Source organism: Rhineura floridana, chromosome 22 (genome assembly GCF_030035675.1).
Source record: "Rhineura floridana isolate rRhiFlo1 chromosome 22, rRhiFlo1.hap2, whole genome shotgun sequence".
Lineage (NCBI taxonomy): Eukaryota > Metazoa > Chordata > Lepidosauria > Squamata > Rhineuridae > Rhineura > Rhineura floridana.
The window spans coordinates 7,064,694-7,089,854 of record NC_084501.1 but is presented as its reverse complement, the minus strand read 5'-3'; the positions used below and the strand labels follow the sequence as shown (position 1 = coordinate 7,089,854).

The 25,161-nt window shown below is 48.1% G+C and overlaps 2 protein-coding genes across 2 annotated transcripts in view; both read right to left on the bottom strand.

Moving 5' to 3' along the window:
- The window catches only part of GAL3ST3 (galactose-3-O-sulfotransferase 3), a 37,928-nt gene extending 20,494 nt beyond the window's left edge, over positions 1 to 17,434 (bottom strand). Inside the window, 1 exon segment of the mRNA XM_061605867.1 lies at positions 17,354 to 17,434. Coding sequence (XP_061461851.1) covers positions 17,354 to 17,419 — 66 coding nt within the window. The 5' untranslated portion in view covers positions 17,420 to 17,434.
- On the bottom strand, positions 1,110 to 24,628 carry LOC133375152 (activated CDC42 kinase 1-like). The gene is made up of 3 exons (XM_061606718.1): positions 24,039 to 24,628; positions 19,415 to 19,477; positions 1,110 to 1,414 (listed from the first exon to the last, which is right to left on the bottom strand). Exons 1-2 carry the CDS (start codon positions 24,626 to 24,628, stop codon positions 19,453 to 19,455), a joined length of 615 nt encoding a protein of 204 aa, XP_061462702.1. The 3' UTR covers positions 1,110 to 1,414; positions 19,415 to 19,452.
- Between the last annotated feature and the right edge of the window lie 533 nt (positions 24,629 to 25,161).

The following is a 25,161-nucleotide window of genomic DNA, read 5'->3' as shown; positions in this document are numbered from 1 at the left end:
GCCCCTTCCAACTCTACTATTCTAGGATTCTAGATCTTTCCATCCCTAGTTGGCAGCAGCAGCAGAGCCAGAGGAGGGGCAAAGCGGCTGTGATCTCTCCCCTAGGAACCCGCACGTTTGTGCTAAGCCATAGTTTAGCTTAGCCTTGTGTGCAAAACTGAGGCTTTATACCAACCTTATGCCCTGCAGAGGTTTGGAACTACAACTCCCATGGGCCCCAGCCACCGTGGCCAATGGTCAGGGAAGATGGGAGTTGTTCAGCAACTATGCAGGCAACCATGATGTGATGGGAAAGACCCTTCGCTGCCTGAAACCCTGGAGAGCTGCTGCCTGCCAGAGCAGACAACACTGGGCTGGGTCGACAAATTCAATGACTGGCATACGACAGCAGCTTCCTATGTTCCTTGCCCCCAATTCTGAGTATTAAACCCAGGTACTTGCAAAGACTCCAGACTCACAACACCAGCTCACCACTTCTCAATCTGCACAAATCAAACTTTATCCATCAAAGCTAGCCACAATTCTCTCGTTTCTGCACTTGCAACCCCTAGAACAGTGGTCCCCAAACTTCCCCCCCCCTTAAAAATTGCCGAGGGTCTGGGTGGACCACTTAATGATTGTTTTCCCTGCCTGTTGTAGCAATTGTAATGTGCTAGATGCTGTATGGTTTTAAACTCTATTTTTTGATACGCTGCAGGCCAGCTGAATGAAACTCATGGACCACAGAGTTTGGGAACTCTTGCCCTAGAATAAGAGGTTGAAAGGCACCCTGAAAATCAAACCCTCTTATTCGCTTCCAATCTCAGACCCCATAGGAATTAGTTCAAGGCTGAATTTGGTTCCTGGTCCCCAATTCCTTATTTGTATGACAGTTCAAAGCAGCAGCTCAGTGGGTAGAAGCTTAAATGCCCCTCCCTGGACCCAAAACGAACTTTGACCTATCCCGTATCCTATGTCCATGATGGGGGGAGGGGTGCAGGATTGTTTCCCTCGAGATCCACAACAATTTACTACAATGAAAATCCATTGCTGGTTCCCCAGTCGCAAACTCTGCACAAGCCCTGAAGCACTCCCTTCTCAAAAATTATTTTTACCTGCTCCAGGGATGAAATGTTGGGACCACAAATAAGTTCTGGGGCTATAAGCTCTCTGAGTCCTGCCAGTCGTCATGACATCAACTGGGAATTTCCATATCAGCTATGAGCATTACTGAGAAGCTAAACTTGAATATCAGTGTTTTAATGCATTTTGTAAAAACTAAATTTGAGTATGGTAGTTGAAGCATAAAGGTAAATAATCCACATAACAACAGGGCTGTCACGTTATTGTTGTTGTTGGCTGGCAAGAGTGCCTTTCTCATTTGTACGGCAGGCAGAAATTCCACAGCTACAGCTTTCCCTGCCAGATCTTCTCCCTGCAAGGAAAACGCAGCACCCATCAAATGGCTGCCTGTTCTGCAGCTGTTAAAACAATGCTAAACTTTGCCAAGAACAAGGGGACTATCCTATGCAATTCTGAGTCTGTAGCACTGCCTTTTCCCCAAACAAGGACAAAACCCCTCTCCAGCCCCTTGGGAAGAGACAGCATTTGGGATGTAAACTCAGCAGCGGGATTTGGTTCTGTTGTTTCCCTTCCTTTTGCATGCTCCCAGCTCTCGGGAACAAGGATGCATTATCTATCTTTAGAAACCCCTTTGCCCCTACCCCAAGCCGCTTCTCACAGGAAATATATATATATTTCCCTCCCAGAGCAATGGGAAGCAACTTGCTTATTGTTTCCAACATGAATGAGACATCTCCCCCAGCTATGGATATAACCGGGGAGGCATAATTTCCTTCATTATACACCCTCCCATTAACACAGATCGCGGCCTGTCCTCTGGGATGGTGGCAGAGAACAAGTCTTTGCCTTCATCGCTGGGGCAGCCCTTCGAGGCATTTGCTGTCACATCCCCCTCTCTGCCTTTTCCTCTCTAGGCTGAACGTAGCCAGTACCTTCAAGCCTCCCTCGCAGGACTGGCTTTCCAAACCCGGGACCATCTTCACTGGCCTCCTCCAAACCCATTCCAGTTTGTCTACATTCTCTGTAAAATGCAGCCCCCAGAGCTGGACAGAGCGCTTGAGGACTTAAGTGCCCCTCCCTCCCGCAGCACCGTCAGAGATGCAAAAGGATGCAATTGTGGATGTGCAGTTAAAGTGGGCTCTGCAAAAATTCGCCCTGCAACAGATCTCAGGCTAGGGAATAGAGGGTGGGGGTTAAAGAGACCTTTGCTGTGTCTTTTCCATGCGAGGGAGGGAGTGAGAGGAGCCATTGCTGTTGGCTCCTCCACAATCCAAAACCCACAAATTACTTCCCAACCAGGGCTTTAAATATACCTATTATCCTGTCTCTGGCAATCGTAGGTGCTAATTAAGGATTCTGGGCTGCTGCAAGACCGAAACATTAATTATGCCAAAGGAATCTTTTTTAACTTTTAAAAAAACATATGTGATAGCAGGGATCAAAATAAACTCCAGGGCGGGGGGAAGTGCTCCCCTCCTAAGAGACACTCCCTTGATCCCCACTGCTAAGGCCCCAACACCAGGGGAAGTATGTCGTGGGAGAGGGTGACACAGCGTAGGGCCTTCTCGGTGGGGGTGCCCCAATTATTGGATTCCTTCCCAATGGATAACTGGCCCCAGCACGTTTGCATGGGCATTTGGGTGTTAGGCTGCTGTTGTAGTTGGTAGGGTTTTTTTTTTATTCTGTAAAATATTTTAATCCATATCATTTTAAGTGCTCCTGTTTGCTGGCTTGCTGTTACTGTTTTAAAGACTACTCTGACCCGCCGTGCAATGACCGGATGAAGGGTGCATTTAGAAAGGCTCTTCATATGGTGTAATGGTTAAGGTGTTGGACTACGACCTGGGAGACCAGGGTTCGAATCCCCACATAGCCATGAAGCTCATTGGGTGACCTTGGGCCAGTCACTGCCTCTCAGCCTCATGAAAACCCTATTCATAGGGTCGCCATAAGTCGGAATCGACTTGAAGGCAGTACATTTACATTTTTAAACAAATAAATAAGAGGTTCAAGCCCAGAAGCTGTTGTCAACATCAGAAAAGATGCATCAGGTAATTATAAATTAAAAGAGGGCCTTTTCTTCAGTGCTTATTATTCATTTATTAAATTTATATCCTGCCTTTCCTCCCGGTAGGAGCCCAATTAATTAATTAACCAAACGAACAACCTCCCAGTAGGAGCCCTATTAATGCTACTGATAGTATTTCCTGCCCACCTATCTAGGGTTTGAGAACTACATAAGAACATAACCTTAAGAACGTAAGAAGAGTAGACCAAAGGTCCACCTAGATCATCTGGAGGAATGCTGTTCATTGTCCCTCGTGTTAGAATCATAGAATCGTAGTGTTTTGACGAAGGACTTCCTGAATCTTCCACCATTCAGCTTCACTGAATGATCCCAAGAATCTAGTATTATGACAGACTGAGAAAAACTTCTCTTCATCCCCTTTCTCTATGCCAGATTCTTTTGCTTCCAAATATCGGCACCTCCCATTGTTGCTGAGCACTGGCTATGCTGGGCTGGGGCTGATGGGAATCATAGAATAGTAGAGTTGGAAGGGGCCTATAAGGCCATCAAGTCCAACCCCCTGCTGAATGCAGGAATCCAAATCAAAGCATTCCCGACAGATGGCTGTCCAGCTGCCTCTTGAATGCCTCCAGTGTCAGACAGCCCACTACCTCTCCAGGTCATTGGTTCCATTGTCGTATGGCTCTAACAGTTAGGAGGTTTTTCCTGATGTCCAGTCAAAATCTGGCTTCCTGCAACTTGAGCCCATTATTCCGTGTTCTGCACTCTGGGATGATCGAGAAGAGATCCCGGCCCTCCTCTATGTGACAACCTTTCATGTACTTGAAGAGTGCTATCATATCTCCCCTCAGTCTTCTCTTCTCCAGGCTAAACATGTCCAGTTCTTTCAGTCTCTCCTCATAGGACTTTGTTTCCAGTCCCCTGATCATCCTTGTTGCCCTCCTCTGAATCTGTTCCAATTTGTCTGCATCCTTCTTGGAGTTACAGTCCAACCTCTGGAGGACCACAGATTCCCCATATACACCATGCAATATTTTACACAACTCTATCATTTATTTATTGATGCATTTATTTGCATAGATGCAAATAATCTATGCATAGACCCAGGCTGTGGTCTGAAGGCACGTGAGGCCAGCACCCTGCTGAAGATAAGCAAGGTCAGGTCTGGTCAGCGCCTGGATGGGAGACCTCCTGGGAACCATAAGTAAGCCGCCTTGGGTTTCTATCATGAAAAGAAAGGCGGGCTATAAATGTAATAAATAAATAATAAAACTTATTTGTGATTATATTTATATCCCACCTTTCCTCTAAGGAGCTCAAGGTGGGCTCCTACTGGTAGAAAGGGCGGGATATAAATCTAATAAACAATAACAATAACAACAACAACAACAACAACAATAATAATGTGGCATCCAAACACATTCTCCCCCTGATTTTATCCTCACAACAACCTTGTGAGGGAGGTTAGGCTGAGAGTCAGCGACTGGCCCAAGGTCACCCAGTGAGCTTCATGGCCGAGTGGGGATTTGAACCCTGGTCTCCCAGGGCCCAGTCCGACGCTCTAACCACTACGCCACACTGGCTCTCAAGCTCCCCGCTACCTGCTTCCTCCCCTTTTTCTCTTAACTGAAAAGTCCCAAACATTGTCAAGACTTTCCCTAGAAGGGAGATTTTCCAGCCCCTCTGCCCCGTGAATATTTTGGCTGCCCATTTCAGCACCTTTCCCAGCTGTACAATATCCTTTTTGACATCTTCCGAGTGAGAAAGCCGGGCTTCAGCTCTGGCCCAGAATTAAAATTAAAATGAACTCTAGGTCAATTGAACGTGCCCTTTGCTAGCTCCCAGCTTGCAGGGACCCCAAATACATTAGGGTGCAGAGGAGAGCTGCCCTGGAGAATTCGGAGGGGACAGGACTAAAGATCCATGTTCACCCCCCTCCAAGCCACAAAAGCCTGGCTCCGCTGCGAGGGGGTTATTTATATCTCAGCCACATAACCAGCCTCTGACGAGAGCTGACTTTGTTGGGGGTACCAGATTTCAGGCATATCTTAACAGAGGCCTGACCGATACCATGCGGAGATAGGGGAGGAGAAGACAGATAACAAAAGAAAATTAATGCACAGAGCAAGCAGGCCAATTCCTTTCTTGTGCTGGACTGCTTAATGCTTCAGAGTCAGTGGTGGCTGGTGACCACCGGACCTGATGGGGCAACCGGGGGGGGGCATGATAGGCAAGGACAACTGGATTCGATTTATTCCCCATCCTTCTCTCTTGCAAAGATGCTTTGAGCAATGCAGTGGTACAATTTCTTAGCATCTGACTCAGAGGTTGGAAAGCTTTTTGGTCCCGCGAGCCAGAACTTTACCTGTCCCCATCCCCCACGGGCAAACTGTGACAGGTGGGTGGGACATCGTTATGATGCCAGATGACCGACACGTGGCTTGCCCTGCCCACCTGTAAAACTCCCAAGCGCCCACCAACCAGCTGGGGCTTTGCCAGCCCAATGCTCGGGGCTTCCCAAGCACCAAACACAAGGCTGGCAAAGCTATTTTCACCAGCAGGGATCGGCTGCACCTCTAACTGCCCCACACTGGACATGTGATGTCAGGTGGGCATGGGTTTGGGTGACACTGCGGGTCAGAAGTTCCCCTCTCCTGATCTAACTGATCAACCCTATGTGGTAGGTTAAGCCAGGATGCTCCTCCTCCAAATTCCCTCCCCAGCTGAAGGGTGGGACTTGCTGGCCATAACCAATGGCTGTGCTGTGCTTGTGAAGGGCTACGCTGTTCACAGCAGTGAATGGCCAGCAGAGGTGATGGACAGAAAAGACTCAAGGGAGTTTCCGAATGATTTTAAATTTATGAATGTGAAGGGCGGGGCGGGGAGAAGGGAGACACAGGACTGCTGGGCGACAGCTCTGGGGTTTGAAAAATAATACTGCTGGGGATCTGCCCCCTTGCCCTGGTAATCAGCCTCCCTTGCTCAGAGTTAGACTTAGAATCATAGAACTGTAGTGTTGGAAGGGGCCTATAAGGCCATCCAGTCCAACCCCCTGCTCAATGCAGGAATCCAACTCAAAGCATACCCAAGAGGTGGCTGTCCAGCTGCCTCTTGAATGCTTCTTGAGACAGACCTCTTGCTGCGGCTTTTACTTGGCCGTAGCTCAGTGGTACAGCATCTGCTTTGCATGAAAAGGGTTCCAGGTTCAATCCCCATCATCTCCATGGAGGGCTGGAAAAGGATCCTGTCTAAAATCCTGGAGGACTGCTGCGAGTCAAAGCAAGAGAATACCAGGCTTGATGAATAATGCTATGATTTGGATTCCTGCATTGAGCAGGGGGTTGGACTTGATGGCCTTATAGACCCCTTTCAACTCTACTATTCTATGATTCAATGGCCCTGCTGGAAGGTAGCTTCCAATATTCTATGAATTCTAGAGTGGGATCCTCCAGAATATATATATATATATTAACATTCATCCTGATCTGCTTATGCTGAGGTTAGCCTGTCGCTGCGCTTGGGTGGGATTCAGTCACATACTGGCAAGTTCAGGTTGCGCAGTTAGTTGCCTGGCAGGTCTTGCACAACAAAACTGCTTCTCCCAGGGGAAGGGCCGTAGCTCCGGGGTTGAGCAACTGCCTTGCACGCACCTAGGACAGCTCCTTAAAGGTCTGGACTAAAACCCACAGCAGATCCCACTGACGCAGAGCCACCACTGCCCAAAAGATTGGACTTTTTGCAGTAAGGAAAGCGATGCGGAAATCCACCGCAACATGCGGGATAACATTTGCTCTGAGGCAACATTGTCTAATCTCCCTGCAAACAGATCAAGACAATACTCAAGAAACAATGCTTGTCAGGAAATGCCCTCTGTTCGATCTTTGTTCTGTTTGAGGGGAGGTCATATGACAATAAGCATTCGTTCTGCACGGATTCTGATTTAGCGTCTTCCTGTTAACCATTCATCCCACATTTGTCAATGCATTGCCTCGTCACTTTCCTAACTGCAAAAAGCCTGTCCCCCTCGCCCAAAGGAGATTTGTTGCTGCACAGCAACACAGAGCTTTAATCCATTTTATTTGCACAAACCTGAATTTCTCGTATGTGCTTGAATCCTTCCTGCAAAACAGTGACAGTCTGGAGCCACCCTAAGGGAGTTTAGTGCAAACGAACTACCACTCTCACACTAGAGGCGGTGTGCTGTATCCAGAAGGCCCCAGGTTCAGTCAGCAGCATCTCTGCTTAAAAGGATCAGCCAGCAGACGATGGGACCCTTCTCTGACTGAGACCCTGCTAGTCAGAGTAGATAACACCGGCCTAAATGGACTCATTGTTCGACTGATGAGACAACTTCCTTCCCATGTCCCTATGAATCCAAACTGAACATAAATCGCTCGGAACCTGGGGGTTGCCAATCTTTTTTCCCTAGCAAGGTCCCCGATGAAACCCCTTTCATAACTACATGACAGGAAGAAATTCCACTGGTTTCACCTGACCATATCTCCACGCCAGCGGAATGCAGCAGCACCCATCAAATTGCTGCCTGTTCGACAGTTGTCAAGCAGCACAGGACTCCAGCAAAATAAGGCACCCATCCTACGCGATTTTGAGCCCGTACCATAGCTTTCCCTAAAAACAAGTACAATCTCAGAGTAGGCAAAGTTGGGTGAAGGGCACAAGCCCTCTGACCCTGGAACGAGGCAGCTCCTTATCTATGTTCCTAGATATAAGCAGAAAATCAAAAACTGAGAATGTTGTACAATGCTGAGAGGTTCACTGGGGAAAACTAAGCATCCTTTCCACAAAGAACAGGCACGTGGCTTATAAGGCCAGCTAAGCTTTGCTGAAAGGGGTCAAGTTATGCCCCCTTCCGGAGGCGGGTCTCCGGACTAATTTTATAAGGGTGGGTGGCCTGCTGATAAGCAGATAGGGATTGAGGCATGTGCAAGCCGGAGAGGGAGGTGGGGGGCCAAGTTATAGGAAGTTTGGGCGGCAGGCGCTGGAAGGGTGCTGCTAGCAGACCATGCCGGAATAGGGGAACACGGGACAGATGCATTATATCCATCCCATGTTCCGGGTCTGCTCAGAACCAGACGAAAACTGGGGGACGCAAGGTTCCTACCGACCTTCGACTGCTGTTATGTAATGCCAGGTCTGTGGCTCAGAAAACCTCGCTCATCCATGATATGATCTTGGATGGGCGCGCAGACCTGGCATGTATTACGGAAACTTGGCTGGACGAAGCCTCTGCTTCAATTCTTGAGGCCATGTGTCCGCCAGGTTTCCGTTACGCACAGCAGCCGAGGGTGGGAAGGCGGGGAGGGGGTGTGGCAGTCATCTATTGACAGTCCTTGGTTTTTGCCAGACCTCCCCTCCATAGGACTCAATTTGTTGATTGTATGTACTGGAGGTTGGGCCCGAAGGGCAGTTTAGGGATCTTGCTGGTGTACCGCCCACCCCGCTGCACGGCAGATTCCCTGGCCGAGGTGCTGGAGGTGGTCTCGGCTGTACGGGCATTGTCCCCAGAGCTGTTAGTGCTGGGTGACTTTAACGTGCATGCTGAGGCTGCTCTCATAGGAGCCCCTCGGGATTTCCTGGAAACCATGGCTTCCTGGGAACTGCACCTAAGTAATACTGGGCCCACCCATGTAGCCGGTCATGCTCTCGACCTAGTATTTGTCCTGGGAGAGGAGAGAAGTGGTCTGAAGTTGGGAGTGATTCTTGCCACTCCTGTGTCATGGTCAGACCACTACCTGGTAAATATGGACTTCTCGTTGCCATGCCCCCTCCGCAGGGGTGAAGGACCTATTAAAATGGTCCGCCCCAGAAGCCTGATGGATCCGGATGGATTCCTGACTGCGCTTGGGGAATTGGAACCTGCTGAAGGTCGCCCGGTCGAAACCCTGGTGAAGGAGTGGAACGTGGGGATCACCAGGGCATTAGACCGGGTGGCTCCGAAACGTCCTCTCCCCCTGAATAGAACTCAGCTAGCACCATGGTATACACCGCGGTTGCGTAGTCTGAGACAGGAGGTGAGACGACTAGAGCGCCGGTGGCGGAAATCCCGCTCCGAAGATGTCCGGACACAGGTTACAGCAGCAGTAGCTGCCTACCAAGTGGCAATAAAGGTAGGAAAGAAGACTTTCTTTGCTGCCTCTATTGCGTCTGCAGAGTGTTGTCCCAGGAGGCTGTTCCAGGTGGTCCGAAGCCTGGTCGGTCCAGTTGCTCAGGAACCCTTGGAACAGTCAAAGGCCTCCTGTGACTTATTAGCAAAACACTTCGCCGATAAAATCGAACACTTACGGAGCTCGATCCCGTGCGCCGTGGACACAGTGGATGAACCAGAGTTGGCCAGTTGCATGCCGGTAAATTGGGATCGGTTTCGGCTTCTCCCTTCTGAGGAAGTGGACAAGGTGCTTTCATCTGTGAAGCCAACCACTTGTCTTACTGATCCTTGCCCTTCGTGGCTCCTTGTGAGCTGCAGAGAGAAATTGGGCGAGGGGATCAAAGCGGTGGTAAACGCATCCTTGAAAGAGGGTGTGATGCCATCAGCCTTCAAGGAGGCAATTGTAAAGCCCATCTTAAAGAAGCCCTCCTTGGATCCCCAAGTGTTAGATAACTTCCGCCCAATTTCGAATCTACCATTTCTGGGCAAGGTCATTGAGCGAGTGGTGGCCAACCAGTTGTCAGCACACTTGGATGAAACGGATTATTTGGATCCATACCAATCGGGTTTCAGGACTGGTCACAGAACTGAAACAGCCTTGGTCGCTCTGGTAGATGATTTGAGGAGGGCATTAGATAGGGGAGAATCCACCTTTCTTGTCCTCCTCGATCTCTCAGCAGCTTTTGATACTGTCGACCACAGTATCCTTCTGCTTTGCCTGGAGGGATTGGGAATTGGAGGCACTATTTTACACTGTATTACAGTGGTTCCATTCCTTTCTCTCCGACAGGTACCAACAGGTAGCGTTGGGGGAGGAGGTATCAGACCCTTGGCCTCTCAATTGTGGTGTGCCACAGGGCTCTATCCTCTCTCCCATGCTATTTAACATCTATATGAAGCCGCTGGGGGCAATCATCAGGAGATTTGGGCTGCAGTGTCATCAATATGCGGATGACACTCAGCTCTATCTCTCGTTTAAATCTTCACCAGAGTTGGCTGTGGAGACCTTGTCCAAATGCCTGGAATCCATGAGTGGATGGATGGGAAGGAACAAGCTGAAGTTGAACCCTGATAAGACCGAGGTACTACTTGTGGGGGACAAGAGAAGGTTGGGTGACATTGACCTGAAGTTCAACGGGGTGAGTCTACCCCTAAAGGACCAGGTCCGCAGCCTTGGGGTTGTGCTTGATTCCAGGCTGTCCATGGAGGCTCAGATTTCGGCAGTGAGCCGGGCAGCCTGGTACCAACTACACCTCATACGAAGGCTGCAACCCTACCTTCCTGTTCACCAGCTCCCACTAGTGGTACACGCCCTGGTCACCTCTCGTTTGGACTACTGTAATGCGCTCTACGTGGGGTTACCCTTGAAAACGGTCCGGAAATTACAACTGATACAAAATGCGGCGGCTCGACTACTTACGAATAGTCGCCGCCGAGATCACATCACACCAGTGTTGTTCGGCCTACACTGGCTACCAGTTGTTTTCCGAGCCCAATTCAAGGTGTTGGTATTGACCTTTAAATCCCTACACGGTTTTGGCCCAGTTTATCTCACGGAGCGCCTTCAACGCCACCAATTATGCCGCCCGACAAGATCGGCCACACAGGGCCTTCTCTCAATCCTGCCAACAAAAACAGCCAGATTGGCGGGTACTAGAGAGAGGGGATTCTCAGTGGCGGCCCCCACTCTTTGGAACTCCCTCCCACAAGATCTCCGGCACGCCTCTTCCCTAAATGTATTTCGGAAAGCCTTAAAGACCTGGCTCTTCCAACAGGCCTTCGGGGTATCCGGGGAGGGTTAATTGTTATAACTGTAATGCCTCCTGCCCAGTTTTAATATTGTTGTTGCAGATGTATTGTTTTTATATTGTATTACTGTATTTTATTAATTGTATTTTAATGATTTTGTAAGTCGCCTAGAGTGGCCATCGGCCAGATAGGCGACGAAGAAATTAAATTTATTATTATTATTAAAAATAAATGAATAAATAAAATCCAAAAGTGGTATTCCAGAACCAATCACAGGGTGCATCTAGACTTGACAGAATAGGTCAGCCTTCATCAATATGGCGGCCTCCAGATGTTGTAGTCCAAAACATCTGGAGGGCCCAGGTTGGCAAAGGCTACAACTGGGGCTCCTCAGGCTCCAAACAGGGTGCTGGAAAGGTCAATCCTGACTCAAACACTCACCCCTGGATCTCAAAAAAATGGATTCCTTTCTCTTTTCTTGTCCTTTTTTAAAAGATTTAACATTTGATTTGAAGATAAATATATACAGCATAAACATCACAATGACAGCATCGGAAAAAAGAAGAGCACATTAAGTAAATGAGTAAATAAATAAATAAACAAAATATATCTTTATATACGGCCAAATAAAAACAGAGGAAGCATCAATTTCTATTGCCCGGGGGGGGGTGTCAATCACAGACTGGCAAATTCAGATCATGCAATTAAAGTGGATTTGGCACTTTTGCTTAACAAACCCGCCCCGCCCACCCCAAATTGGACATTTTGAGCCACATTTTGAAAAAACAAGGGTTTGTACCCAAGAAAGTCTTCACTCAGAGTAGACCCATTGGAATCTTTGGCCACAACTAGCTGACGCCCATGGATTTCAATGGGTCTACTCTGAATAGGACCTAAGTTGGTTACAACCCAAGACCTTTCAAGGATGATTTCTTCAGACATTCTGCTGTTTGGAAATGGATGCTGAGGTTAAGGCCTGGATTAAATTAAGCCTCGAACACACTGCTTGTTTGCAATCTGCCCTCCAGCACACATTTAAAGTGCATGCGACGTACGTTTAAAGCACATGACTTCCCCAAAGAATCCCGGGAACTGTAGCTTGTTACGGGTGCTGGGAATTGTAGCTTTGCGAAGGGAAACTACCGTTCCCAGGATTCTTTGGGGGGAGGGAGTCATGTGCTTTGAATATGCATTGAGTGTGCTCTAACTGTTGGAGTGGGTCTGCCCCGAGGGAAGGAATTAACAGTCCTAAAATTCCAGGTAAGAGAAAAAGTGCAGGGGAAGTATAGGGACAAGGCTGTAGCTCAGTGGTAGAGCACTCGCTTTGCATGCAGAAGGTCCCAAGTAGGGCTGGGAAAGACTCCTTGCTGAAACCGTGGAGAGCTGCTGCTAGTCAGTGACAACACTGAGCTGGCTGGACCAGTGGCACCTTCCCATGTCCCTATGCAAGGCAAGGCAAGGCAATGTCAGGCAAAACTCCATAGCCCAGTGATTTGGGGGCAAAGTTAGAGAAATATCCTAAATCGAACCCCCCGAGATGGATCTGTAGACACACAAACCGAACAGAAGCCACACAGACAAACCCAAAGGAACCACACAGCTTGGGGTGCAATCTGCACATCGACAGCCCTAGCATTGCCATGCGTAACCAAGAATCACTTGCCCGAGGTGTGCGAAATAATAACCCAGCCACTAGAAATATTAATCTGGCTGTGGGGAAATATTCATCCGTCTCTGGCCAAGAGGGGTGCCTGACCCAAATGGCATCCTTTCTGCCTGAGGGATTATGCGGCTCAATGCAAGGAGAGGAGAAAATAAAGCTTGCATGTCTGAAGGCAGAGACAGCTCCTGACTTATGCTGAGCCAAACGATAATCACCAGACCAGAAGAAATGGCCTCCTTTCAAGAGCCATCAGGGCTTCCGATGGGAGTCCTTCCCTGTGAGGAAAGGCTGCAGCGTTTGAGGCTTTTCGGTCGAGAGAAAAGGCGAGACAGCGGTGACGTGCTAGAAGTGTATAAAACGATGCTCGGTGTGCATAGGGAAAAGTTTTTCTCTCACACAACACTAGAACTCGTGCACCTCCAGCGAAGCTGAACATTGGAAGATGCGGGACAGACAAAAGAAAAGCCTTCTTCGGACAGCAGAGTTAAACTGTGGAACTCGCTTCCACAGGAGACGACGATGGCCACGGACTTGGATAGCTTTAAAAGTGGTTAGAGTGTTGGACTACGACCCGGGAGACCAAGGTTCGATTCCCCACACAGCCAAGAAGCTCCCTGGGTGACCTTGGGCTAGTCACTGCCTCTCAGCCTGAGAGGGAGGCTATGGTAAACCCCCTCTGAATACCGCTTCCCATGAAAACCCTATTCGTAGGGTTGCCATAAGTCAGTCAGTCAGTCAGTTTTATTGCCTAGCCATAGGCCATTGCAACATACAGAATCGCTGATCATTATATAAAACTACAGTTAAAACATTCTTTGGTAAATTTCAAGAGGTGTACAGGGCAAAACTTATCCCCTATGAATTACTCGACAATTGAGCCAGCTGTGCCGCACGGATCTTATGTGCAGTACAGGCAAAGAGAGTGACCCTGTGTGTAACCGCAGAATCTTTCCATAAGTTGGGATCGACTTGAAGGCCGTCCATTTCCATTTTTTCAGACACATCCATGGAGGATAAGGCTATCAAGGGCTACAAGCCATGACGGCCACGTTCTACTTCCACAAGTCGGAGGCAGCATTCTTCTGAACACCAGCTGCCGGAAGCTGCAGGAGGGGAGAGTTGCTCTTGTGCTCGGGTCGTGCTTAGGAGTTTCGCATCCAGTTGGCCACTCTGAGAACAGGATGCTGGCCCAGGTGGGCCATCAGCCTGATCCAGCAGGCTACGGCCCTTTCCCATTGAACCTGGGGCCTCCTGGTCTGGAATGACAGAGGGCATGGAGAATCTGCTATATGAAATTGACTTTTTTTACTTGACCTTATCATATCTACCAAACTATCCATCCACAAAGATCCTCCGTGGTGCAGTAAGCGGCGGTAACGCAGCCGAAGCTCTGCTCATGGCTGGAGTTCGATTCCAACGGAAGGAGGAAGTCGAATCTCCAGTAAAAGGGGTTGAGGTCTACTCAGTCTTCCATCCATCCGTGGTCGGTAAAATGAGTACCCGGCATATGCTGGGGGGTAAAGAAAGGCCGGGGATGGAACTGGCAATCCCACCCCATATATACGGCCTGCCTAGTAAACGTCGCAAGACGTCACCCTAAGAGTCGGAAACGACTCGCACTACAAGCGCGGGGACATCTTTACCTTTACCTTTATCCATCCAGACCTCTCTTTCCTTCCTCGCACAGAAAAAACCACAAAGCTCCCACTTCAGGGGCTGTCCACACTTCCATCGCAGACTGCCAAGGAGAGCGGCATCTGAACCATCCTCCAACACAGTAGCCAAAGGAGGACCCCTGGATCAGACCAAAGCCCACAGGAACGGAGGAACCTCCTGATGCTGAGTCAGACTACTGGACCATTTAGTTCAGCACTGCCTACACTGACTGGCAGCAGCTCTCTAGGGTCTCAGGCAGGAGTCCCTCCCAGCCTGACCTGGAGATGCCTTTGGGGACTGAACCCTTGGAAGTTCTGCAAGGAAGACAGATGCTCTGTCACTGAGCTATGGCCAACAGCGTACTGGCAAATTCAGAAGTGCAGGGTCCCTTCATCAGTCACACCATGCCCCCTACACACGCTCCTTTTTCCACTTTCCCTCACCTCCCTTGCTCTCTGTTATCTCCAGATCCACACTCTGCTACAACAGAGCCAATCAGCATGAAAGAGGAGGCTATGTGTCAGCTACTGAGAAGAGTCTTCTCCAGGGCTGACTCACCTCCTTTCAATCCAACTGGCTCCAGTCAGCACGGAAGGACAAGGACTCTTCCCACTGGCTAACATGTTCCCCTTTCACCAGGACTGGCTCACACATAAGGGCCTCGCTGGGGCCCTGCTCCCAAAAAAGTAAGGGGTCGATGACCCACTGTGACCCTGGACGACTACACCCCTGGTTATGGCCCTCCTATTTCCCACAGTGGTCAGCTGTGCCTCTGGGAAGCCTGCAAGCAAGGAAGGAAGCCGTCCTCTCCCGCTATTAGTCACCAGCAACTGGGGTTGCTTTCAGATGACCTGTTTATTGAGCATTCACCCTGCTTTGTTTGCAGGAACGTCAGATGCCACAGAGTCAAGCAATAGCTGTCGCTCGCTTCCAAGGGCATTTCGTAGAATAGTAGAGTTGGAAGGGGCCTCTAAGGCCATCAAGTCCAGCCCCCTGCTCACTGCAGGAATCCAAATCAGAGCATTCCCGACAGATGGCTGTCCAGCTGCCTCTGGAAGGCCCCCAGTGTCGGAGAGCCCACTACCTTGCTAGGTCATAGATTCCATTGTTGTATGGCTCTAACAGTTAGGAAGTTTTTCCTGATGTCCAGGCGACAAAAAAATGACTGAGGGATGCAGGTGGCTTAACCCAGCCATAACTCAGGGGCAGAGCATTTGCCTTCCAAGCAGAAGGTCCCAGGTTCGATACCCCGAAAGGCATCTCCACTAGGGCTGAGAATATCCTCTGTCTAAAAGCCTGGAGAGCCACGTGCATTGTTGACAATGCTGATCCAGATGGACCGACGGTCTGATTGTTTTAAGGCTGGTTCCTGCATTCCTATGTAAACCCACTTTAATCACACAATGTGAATTGGTCAGAACGTGATTGAATCCCACTGCAAAATGGCAACTATCTAGAAGCACCCTGAGCATTCAGTGACACGCTGCCCCTGAAACACAAAAGGGGGGGGCAGTTTTATTGCAACACCATTCAGAAAGCATTTCTTAGCGCTTCACCTGAATTTTGAAAGTCTGTTGGGTTTCAGAGCTTCCCTCTAGCTTAGCATTGCCTGCTTCAGCCTTTCCCAACCCGATGCCCGCCACATGTTTTGGGCTACAACTCCCATCTGCCGCAGCCATCGCCTACTCTGTCAGGCAGCAGTTCCCCAGGTTCTTCAGCACAGACAGGTCTTTTCCATAATCTGCTACCCGAGACTTTTATTTCATTTCGGGCATGTCTATGCCACTTAATCATTAGCACTCCTAAGTGGCACACTCCTCTGAACCACAGGCACTGCGAGCTGAACCTTGGCCCTCCCATATTCAAAACACGTCTTCTACCACTGAGCCAAGAGCCCCTCACTTAAGTGAAGAGGGAGAACACAACCACACCACGCACATACAGAATTTGTCGATCCCCGAGAGTCTCGAGGCCAACCTAGACAAGGCGACATCCACAATTGCATGGATGTCTTGTGTGCCTTAGGCAGAATCCAATCAATGATCCATCTACCTCAGTACTGTCTGCACTGACTGGCAGCAGCTGTCCAGAATTAAAAAACAACAACAAGCCAAAGACACAGGACCCCAAGCAACAATAAACTTATCGTGATAGGGAGTTAGACTTGATGGCCTTAGAGGCCCCTTCCAACTCTACTATTCTATGATTGCTAAGATGTCCAATGGAAGCCCGCAAGCATGACCTGAGTGCAACTGTAACTCTCCCACTCTTGGGATTCCAAGGACCTGGCATTCAGACTTCCGACGGTGGACGCAGAACATAAGACACCATGGCTAGCAGACACCGATAGCCTGATCCTCTGTGAGTTTAATGTTGTGATGTGCCTTCAAGTTGATTTCGACTTATGGTGACCCTATGAATTGGTGACCTCCAATAGCATCTGTTATAAACCACCCTGTTCAGATCTTGTAAGTTCAGGTCTGTGGCTTCCTTTATAGAATCAATGCATCTCGTTTGGTCTTCCTCTGTTCCTACTCCCTTCTGTTTTTCCCAGCATTATGGTCTTTTCTAGTGAATCATGTCTTCTCATGATGTGTCCAAAGTATGATTACCTCAGTTTCATCATTTTAGCGTCTAGTGATAGTTCTGATTTTATTTTTTCTAACACCCAATTGTTTGTCTTTTTTGCAGTCCATGGTATCCACAAAGCTCTCCTCCAACACCACATTACAAATTTTGATCTTCTCTTATCCGCTTTTTTCACTGTCCAACTTTCACATCCGTATATAGAGATTGGGAATACTATGGTCTGAATGATCCTGACTGTACTGTTCAGTGATAAATCTTTGCATTTGGGGACCTTTTCTAGTTCTCTCATAGCTGCCCTCCCCAGTCCTAGCCTTCTTCTGATTTCTTGACTATTGTCTCCATTTTGGTTAATGACCCTGCCAAGGTATTGATAATCCTCGACAAGTTCAATGTCCTCGTTATCAACTTTAAAGTTATATAATTCTTCTGTTGTCATTACTTTAGTCTTCTTGACGTTCAGCGGGAGTCCTGCTTTTGTGCTTTCCTCTTTAACTTTCATCAGCATTCATTTCAAATCATTACTGGTTTCTGCTGGTAGTGAATTTGTCTAATCCTCTTTCAAAGCCATCCAAGAACACGAACAACTGAACACGTGATCATATGCAACTGTGGATGTACAAAATTACAAAATATAAGTACTCCAAGCTGTGTCCACGATATTATGAAAAACACCCAAATAATTTCTCCAAATGATTCAGATAATGATTAACGAGATCTCCTGGACTGCATCTTGTTTCCTGCTGCTTCTTCATGCTGCCATCCATGAGTCATTCCCTAATCTGTTTCCAGTTTTCATATTAGGTTTGCATATTCTTGCATACGATTACCTGTGTAGTTGCTGACATTCTAATAATCTCTGGCATTTTACTGTCACTTGGGTCCCTGTGACCTTGCCTTTTTTGGTTACTTTTCCAGGGTTTCAGACAGGATTTCAGAGTGTTTCCAGCCCTACCAGGAGATGCCTTTGGGGACTGAACCTGCGGCCTTCTACATACCAAGAAGATGCTCTGCCACTGGGCTACAGCCCTTCCCTAAAGTAGAAGCCACCAGACAGCAGGCATCAAGACTGAGACCCTGAAAACCTTTTACCACCTGCCATGGTTCAGTAACAAGATCTAGGGCCTTTTCGGTGGTGGCCCCCGAATTATGGAATGCCCTCCCAGATGAGATACGCCTGGCGCCTTCCCTGTCATTTTTCAGGCGCCAGGTAAAAACCCACCTCTTCACCCAGGCATTTTAATGTATTTTATGCTTTTAATCTTACTTATTTTATTTCTAGTTTTCTTTTACTTTGTTTATATAATGTTTTATATTGTTTGCGCAATACACACTTGCTGTATTTTAAATATTGTGGTTTTATCATGTTGTACACCGCCCTGGGAGCTGCTAGCTATAGGGCGGTTTAGAAATGCAACTAAATAAATAAATAAAAATAAATGGTTCCAATCTGGATTAAGCCTCCTGCTCTTTGCATTAGAGGAAAACGGTGTAAACGGGAGCTATCCTTCCTATGCAAATAGCAGATCTGGGGAGGGTGACATATCCAGGACCATAGCAGGGAGAAAAGGGTTAAAAACCTCTATACACACACACAGACCAGGCTCCGGATCCAGATCTTGCTATTTACTTTATATTTTATTCTTGTTTTAAAAAACCACTAATGCTTATAATAACAGCTAGTATAACACAGTGGGGAGAGCCTGGCTGGGAGTCCAGAGTCTGTGAGTTCAAATCCCTGCTTGTGTCTCCTGGGTTTAAAAGGCCAGCTAAAGATCACCCCACAGGGAGTGGCTCAGGGGTTACGTGCCCTGCCACCTGTGCAGCCGTGGGCAAGCTGCAGAGTCCCAAGGAGCCCAGTTGCGGACAAGGAAGGGCTGGCTTGTGCAGCTGTGGCAAGATGAGCAGGCCCTAGCCATCTGGGGATGACTAGCCTCAGAGGGAGGCAATGGTAAACCCCCTCTGAATACCGCTTACCATGAAAACCCTATTCATAAGGTCACCATAAGTCGGGATCGACTTGAAGGCAGTCCATTTCCATTTAATGCTTATAATCACAATTTTTTAAAAAGGGGAAAATAAGTCAAATTTTTAATAAAATCTGTAGAATTACAAGAATCAACTGTAGCATAAACATCCTTGCCAAACCAGACTTCAAAACTGCATAAAATGCAATATATTTTAATTAAGCGGAAACCCTTGCTGCATTCAATTCAATTCAATGTCTGCCAATTTGCTTCAAAAATTATCATGTCTTTACTCTTTAAATCAGATATAATGAGGCCATATGGGAATTGGCTTTTTAAAAAAGCCATTTGTGCAACAGCTAGTACCATAAATGGCATCTCAAGCATTTTGGCTATTTTTTTTTTAAAGCAAAGTGTCTAGTCCTTAAGGCCAAGACAAAAACTCAGAAGCTGGTGGTGCAGGGAGCAAACAGTTATTAAGGCTGCAATCCAAGACACACTTACCTGGTAGTAAGTCCCATTGAACCCAAGCTTACCTCTGAGTAGACATGTATTGGATTTCAGCCTAAGGTCTTTAACGTTCTGCAAAACATTCACACCTATCAAAAGAACAACAAAAATTATGCAAACCAAACCAATGGATGCACATTTGTTTTAGCATACATTATTTCGAGGTGTCAGATACTCAATACAGGTTCCCACAGGGCACCTTATTTCAGATTTGTTCTGCAAAGATCCTGACATCTGCTGTTCTCCCAACACACCCCCGTGAGATCCAAGAGGTCTTGCTTGAAATGCCACAGATGACGGCCGAGGCACACACACTTACTTGGATTGCTACTTCTCTGGGGATTTCAAAGAGACACGCTGTGCACTGTTTCATCCACTTATCGGCCTCTGAGCATGTGCAGAGTGCCAAACACACACACACACACACACACACTGTCTGCCAGTCCCTTCTTTAAGGTTCCCTTTAAATCAGGAGAGAGGAATCTGTGGCTTTCCATAGATGCTGCTGGACTCCCGTGAGCCCCAGCCAACATGGCTGCTGGTCAGGGGATGATGAGAGCTGTAGACCCAGTAGCGTAACTAGCTTTTCATGTGCCTTGTGCAAGGTTTTATTTTTGGGCCCCTTAATTTTTTTTTTTTTTTGGAAAAATAATAACAACACAAATACGATATAACAATTGTTTATAAATAATTTTCATTTCAGCAAATCCATTTCAGGGCCCCCTTCGTCCTGGGCCCTGTGCCTGTGCACCTGCCTAGTTACGGCACTGTGTAGACCAACAACATTTGGGGGCGCGGCTCCCAAACTTTTTTTCCCCCACAGACTACTTGAATATTGCTGGTGGTCCAAGTGGACCACTTAATAATTTTTCTGCCTGTTGTAGCAATTGTAGTGCGCTGTGCTAGACGCCGGATGGTTTCAATTGCATTCTGTTGCCAAATTTCGCTTTTGCTGCGACAAAAATCAGGATTAAGTTTCAAAAACAGGCAAGGTCTTCAGATAAATCTTAGCTGGCCTGACCTGGGCCCTGTGTCCAAGGGTGTATGATGTAATTGTACTCACTGTCCTTAGTTTTAAACTGTTTCTTGTGTACTGTGCTTTTTAATTCATATTTTTAATACCTGTATTCTATATTTTTACGTTTTCCATTTGGATTTTATATTTTGTACTCTGTATATGACCCTGCGGTGGCCTATGGCCCTAAGCAATAAACTTGACTTGCATTCTGTTGCTTCTTTCATTTCCTATATTGCATTTTACTGCATTACAATTTGCATTCCACTGAGTTCAAATTGCAATGCAAGAACAATTAAAGAAGGAGTAAAAACACAATTAAAAAAACAATGTGAATTTTGCTAGGTTACCGCTTGAATGAAGCTTACAGACCACCAGTGGTCCACGGACCACAGTTTGGGAGCCCCTGATCTGGAGGGCCCACCGGCTCTCCTCCCCTGATTTAAAAGGTGCCTTAAAGGACTGACCGTGACAGCCAGGGTGTGTGGGTCTGTGTGGCACTCTGCACATGCTCAAAGGCTAAGCAGATACGATACAAAAATGTACAGTGCAGAAGAAATAAGCATGGCAAGAAGAAATCTCTCGTCCCCCACGAAGGCACAGCTGGGACCTGTGAGTCATGCCACAAAGAAAAGTGTTTTATACCTTGTGTTAACATGAGTAATAAATTGGAACCATACTGACAATTTGTCTCTCTGAATTTCTCCTCTAGATCTTTTTCCGTTTCTGGGTTAATTTCTCATCTAAAGCCAGTTGCCAGAGCCTGGCATGCCAATTATTGACAAGAGAGGTTTCTTAGATCTTTCCCATGGGAAGCTATCTCCAGTCTGGCACCTACAAGAAACTTAAGTCTCAGATCTTTATGTGACAAAGAGTTGAGGTAGGGCCATAGCTCAGTAGCAGAGCATCTGCTATTCATTTATTTACTTATTTATTTGATTTATATCCCGCCCTTCCTCCCAGCAGGAGCCCAGGGCGGCAAACAAAAACACCCTAAAACATCATAAAAACAGACTTTAAAAGATATTAAAACAAAACATCTTTAAAAACATTTTTAAAAAAGCTTTAAAAACATCTTCTTTATAAAAGGAGAAGTTTAAAAACGTATTAAAACCAATTCCAGCTACAGATGGAAAGATCTGTCAATTTCAGTTCTCTCCCTTTCTCATTTTTCCAATGTTAAATTCAGCTCTCTACATTTCTACAGCGATCTGCAATTTTTTTAAAAAAAAAAATCCTCATGAAAATTCACCATTTTAGTGAGAATTTCTACAAATAAACACATTTTTGTAGGCAGTTTTGACAAAGGTACACATCATTGCAAGCCGTTTCTCATTTCGTGCCTTTCTGCCTGTTATTTTCACTCACGTATTCATTTTTATGCACACTTTCCCCTAATATATGCATTTTTGTAAATGTTGTTTAGTTGGTGAGCAGCATCCCAAAATTCTAATAAATGCAAATTTTGAAGGATGGCTGTGTTACGCTTCTCATATTGTTTTGGAAAGTGTGAATTTGAGAAATTCTGCTTGAAATGCAAACTGAATCGAAATTCTTTCCCATCCCTAATTACAACACAGAGGCAGATTGGGATAAGGTCTCAACTTAAAAAGGCTTCTTGAAAGAGGAAGGTCTTCAGTAGTCACCAAAAATATAACAGAGATGGCACCTAATATTTAGGGGGAGGGAAGTCCAAAGGGTTGGTGCCTCAACGCTAAAGGTCTGCTTCCTATGTTGTGTGGAACGGACCTTCTGATAAGATGGTATCTGCAGGAGGCCCTCACCTGCAGAGGACAGTGATCAACTGGGTATATAAGGGATAAAACGGTCTTTTAGGTATCTTGGTCCCAAGCGTATACGGCTTTGTACACCAAAACTAGAACCTTGAACTTGGCCCGGTAGCAAATGGGCAGCCAGTGCTATTCTTTCTGCAGCAGGGTGACATGTTAGCGATACCCTGCCCCAGTGAGCAGTCTCGCCACCACATTTTGCACCAGCTGCAGCTTATCAAATCTATCTCTAAACATTTCGCCATCCCGGCGAGAGCTGACATTTGCTATTCTGAACACTGTAGCACAGGGGTTCCCCAACTGTGGTCCGTGGCCCACTAGCGGTCCAGAGCATCACACTCAAGTGGTCGGTGGCATGCCCACACTGAATACCCATACTGATTGTTTTGCTTGTATCGCTTCTTTTCCGTGTCACATTGCATTTGATCGCGTTACCATTTGAATTCCATGGAATGCAAATCGTACACGATACAAGGAATAACAGAGACAATGAAAAACACACTTAAAAAGTGTACGGCATCTAGCATAGTGCATGACAATTGCTACAACAGGCAGAAAAATCGTTAAGTGGTCCGTTAAGTAATTTTCAAGGTGTCCTGGGGGGGGGGGGAAATTTGGGAACCACTGCTGTGATGAAATCAACACAAGAATGTTCATGGGGATGTAACCTAGTGCCCAGCCTGGGGGGGGGGGAGTCAACTAACTTGCCCCTCCCAAGCAGTTAGTTCACAGCTTTGGCTTCTTTTCAACCCAAGGGCACTAGACCTCATGACTGTCCCCATTTACACACATCCACCCCACCGCCAGTTAACAGGGGGCCAACCCATCTGATTTTTTTCCTTCACGAGCCTCATTGCAGCTCTGGTTCATTTCAAGGAGGCTCATGTGGGAGCTCATTTCCTACTGGATCAGGCCCTACAGAGAAGACACACACACCCGTCACCCTTAATGGCAATCCCAAATCCATCAAATCAACTTGCAGCAAAGGGCAACGGTGGGCAGGGAGGGGAGCCTCTAAGCAGGTTTGTGTATAAATATATATAACCCTAAAGGGGGGGGGTCTTACCTCCCCCCCCACTCAAACCCGCCTTTCCGTCCCTGTGAATTCTACTCACAAATCTCCCCTAATAACTTATTTTGTATCGGTTATCTTCCAAAAAAACTTTATAGCTGGGAAGCCACATAATAATAATAATAATAATTAATAATAATAATAATAATAATAATGCACAGTCCCTTGAAATAAAATTCGCAGCTCCAATCTGAAGGACATTTACTTGAGAACAAGCCCCCCTTTCCCTCAAAGGACTAACTCGCAAGTAAGCAGATATAAAGGGGGGGGGGATATTTCAGTCTACAAGATCTCAAATTTGACCGATGCTTTATTTATTTTTTAAAAAGCCACCCAGCCTAGAGATCCATGGGTGCCTCCAGTTCAACCACATGCATTGGAAGCATTTGGCTAATTTTTCTAGAGAGGGAAGGGGGGCTTACTCCTTTCCGTCCCCTCTCTTCTCCCTTCCCCCTCCCCTCCCCATCACCTCTACCCCCAGAGGGAAAGATTCTCAACACCACCTTAGGTTCCCTGCCCGGGTCAGCCTGTTCTCACGTTCAGCCCCGCCAACTGAAACGCCTTTGTATGCAATCGCCTGTGCGCGCACACACACGGAGACCCCCTCCCTCCCGAAAGACCAGGAAAACCCCAGAAAAGGGAGAGAGAGAGGAGAAGGAAGGGGGCACGGCTGGAGGAGATTAAAGGGCTCAGGGAAAGGGGGGGTCGGAGCTGCGTGGGGGGGATTGGCCTCCACCCCCCCAGATTGGGGTTACCCCCCCTTCCCGACGCACCTGTCCCCCTCCCGGCTCCGGCTCCCCGGCGGCGGCGCGCTCCCGCTCCGGCGCTCAGCCTTTGAGAATGTCGCGGGGGGACCCGGCTCCGTCCACCCCCACCGCCGCCGCCGCATCGCCCGGCCCGGAGAAGCGGCCAAGGCCGGCGGCGGTGGCGGCAGAGGCAAACCAACGCCGCCCCCCCCCGATTGGGAGAGGGCGCACCGTTGCGCGCAGCCTACGAGCCGGCGGCGTCCAGGCGCAGCGCCATGATGCGTCTTGGGGAGGGGGAGGACGAGAGGTCCCTCCCCCTGCAAGCCCGGCTTGTGGGACGGCGGGGGGGGGGCGTGGAAAGAGGCCAAAGCTCGGGCAATGCGGGTTTTTTGCACCCCGGGCACGCGTCGCCGAAGGGGCCCGGTTTTCCACTGCGAGGATTTTGCGCGCTCGGGGAAAGCGCGTGTTCCGTTGGTCACGCGTGGGCGTGCCTGCTGCGCCGCCGCGGGTTGCAGCCCGCCGCAGCGTTTCTGGGAGCGCAAATCCATTGGAAGGAAGGGGCCTGGGTGCGCCATGCCTGTTGACGTCAATGGGTCTACCCGGCGCTTGGCTGACATTGGTTACAACCCCGTGTTATGTTGGTCACGCGCGAATGTGCCCGCACCGGGTTCATGCGGTTGATGGCGCGCAGCAGTTCCTTGGTCTTTTCCGGGTGTCATGAGTCACGCCTGTGGGCTTCTGCGCGGCAGCTGCGCTCCGTGCTTCCCCCCCCCCCCTTTGTATGTATATTTTCGGGAGGACATTGTGCTAGCCTTAGTTGCCAGTCTTCCGGGAGGAGCCCAGCTCAACAATGCCAAGGAGAGTTGCCTCCTTGTCACGCCACCCTGGCGTCTGTTAACAGTGCTTGAAACAGGAGAGGCAAAACCATCAAGGCAAGAGTGCTTCGGGGCACGTGCAGAGTTGGTTGTCCCTATAACCAATCCAGAACCTACTTCCAGTGCTGGAGCCCTGCAACAGTGAAGTGCAAAGCTAAGCAAGGTTGCCTCCTAGCTTGTACAGAGGGCTGCCTTTCAGACATAGCAGGGGGTCCAAACAAAAGACCAATGACTAGATGGTGCTAAACTCGCTCAAGGGTGGTGGTACTTGCGCA

Coding starts and splice junctions, on each gene's coding strand:
- LOC133375152 (XM_061606718.1), bottom strand. CDS start 24,628: ATGTCAGCCAAGCGCCGGGTAGACCCATTGACGTCAACAGGCATGGCG. Junction 19,478..24,038: donor CGGAGCCGGGAGGGGGACAG/GTGCGTCGGGAA, acceptor TTCTTTTGATAG/GTGTGAATGTTTTGCAGAAC.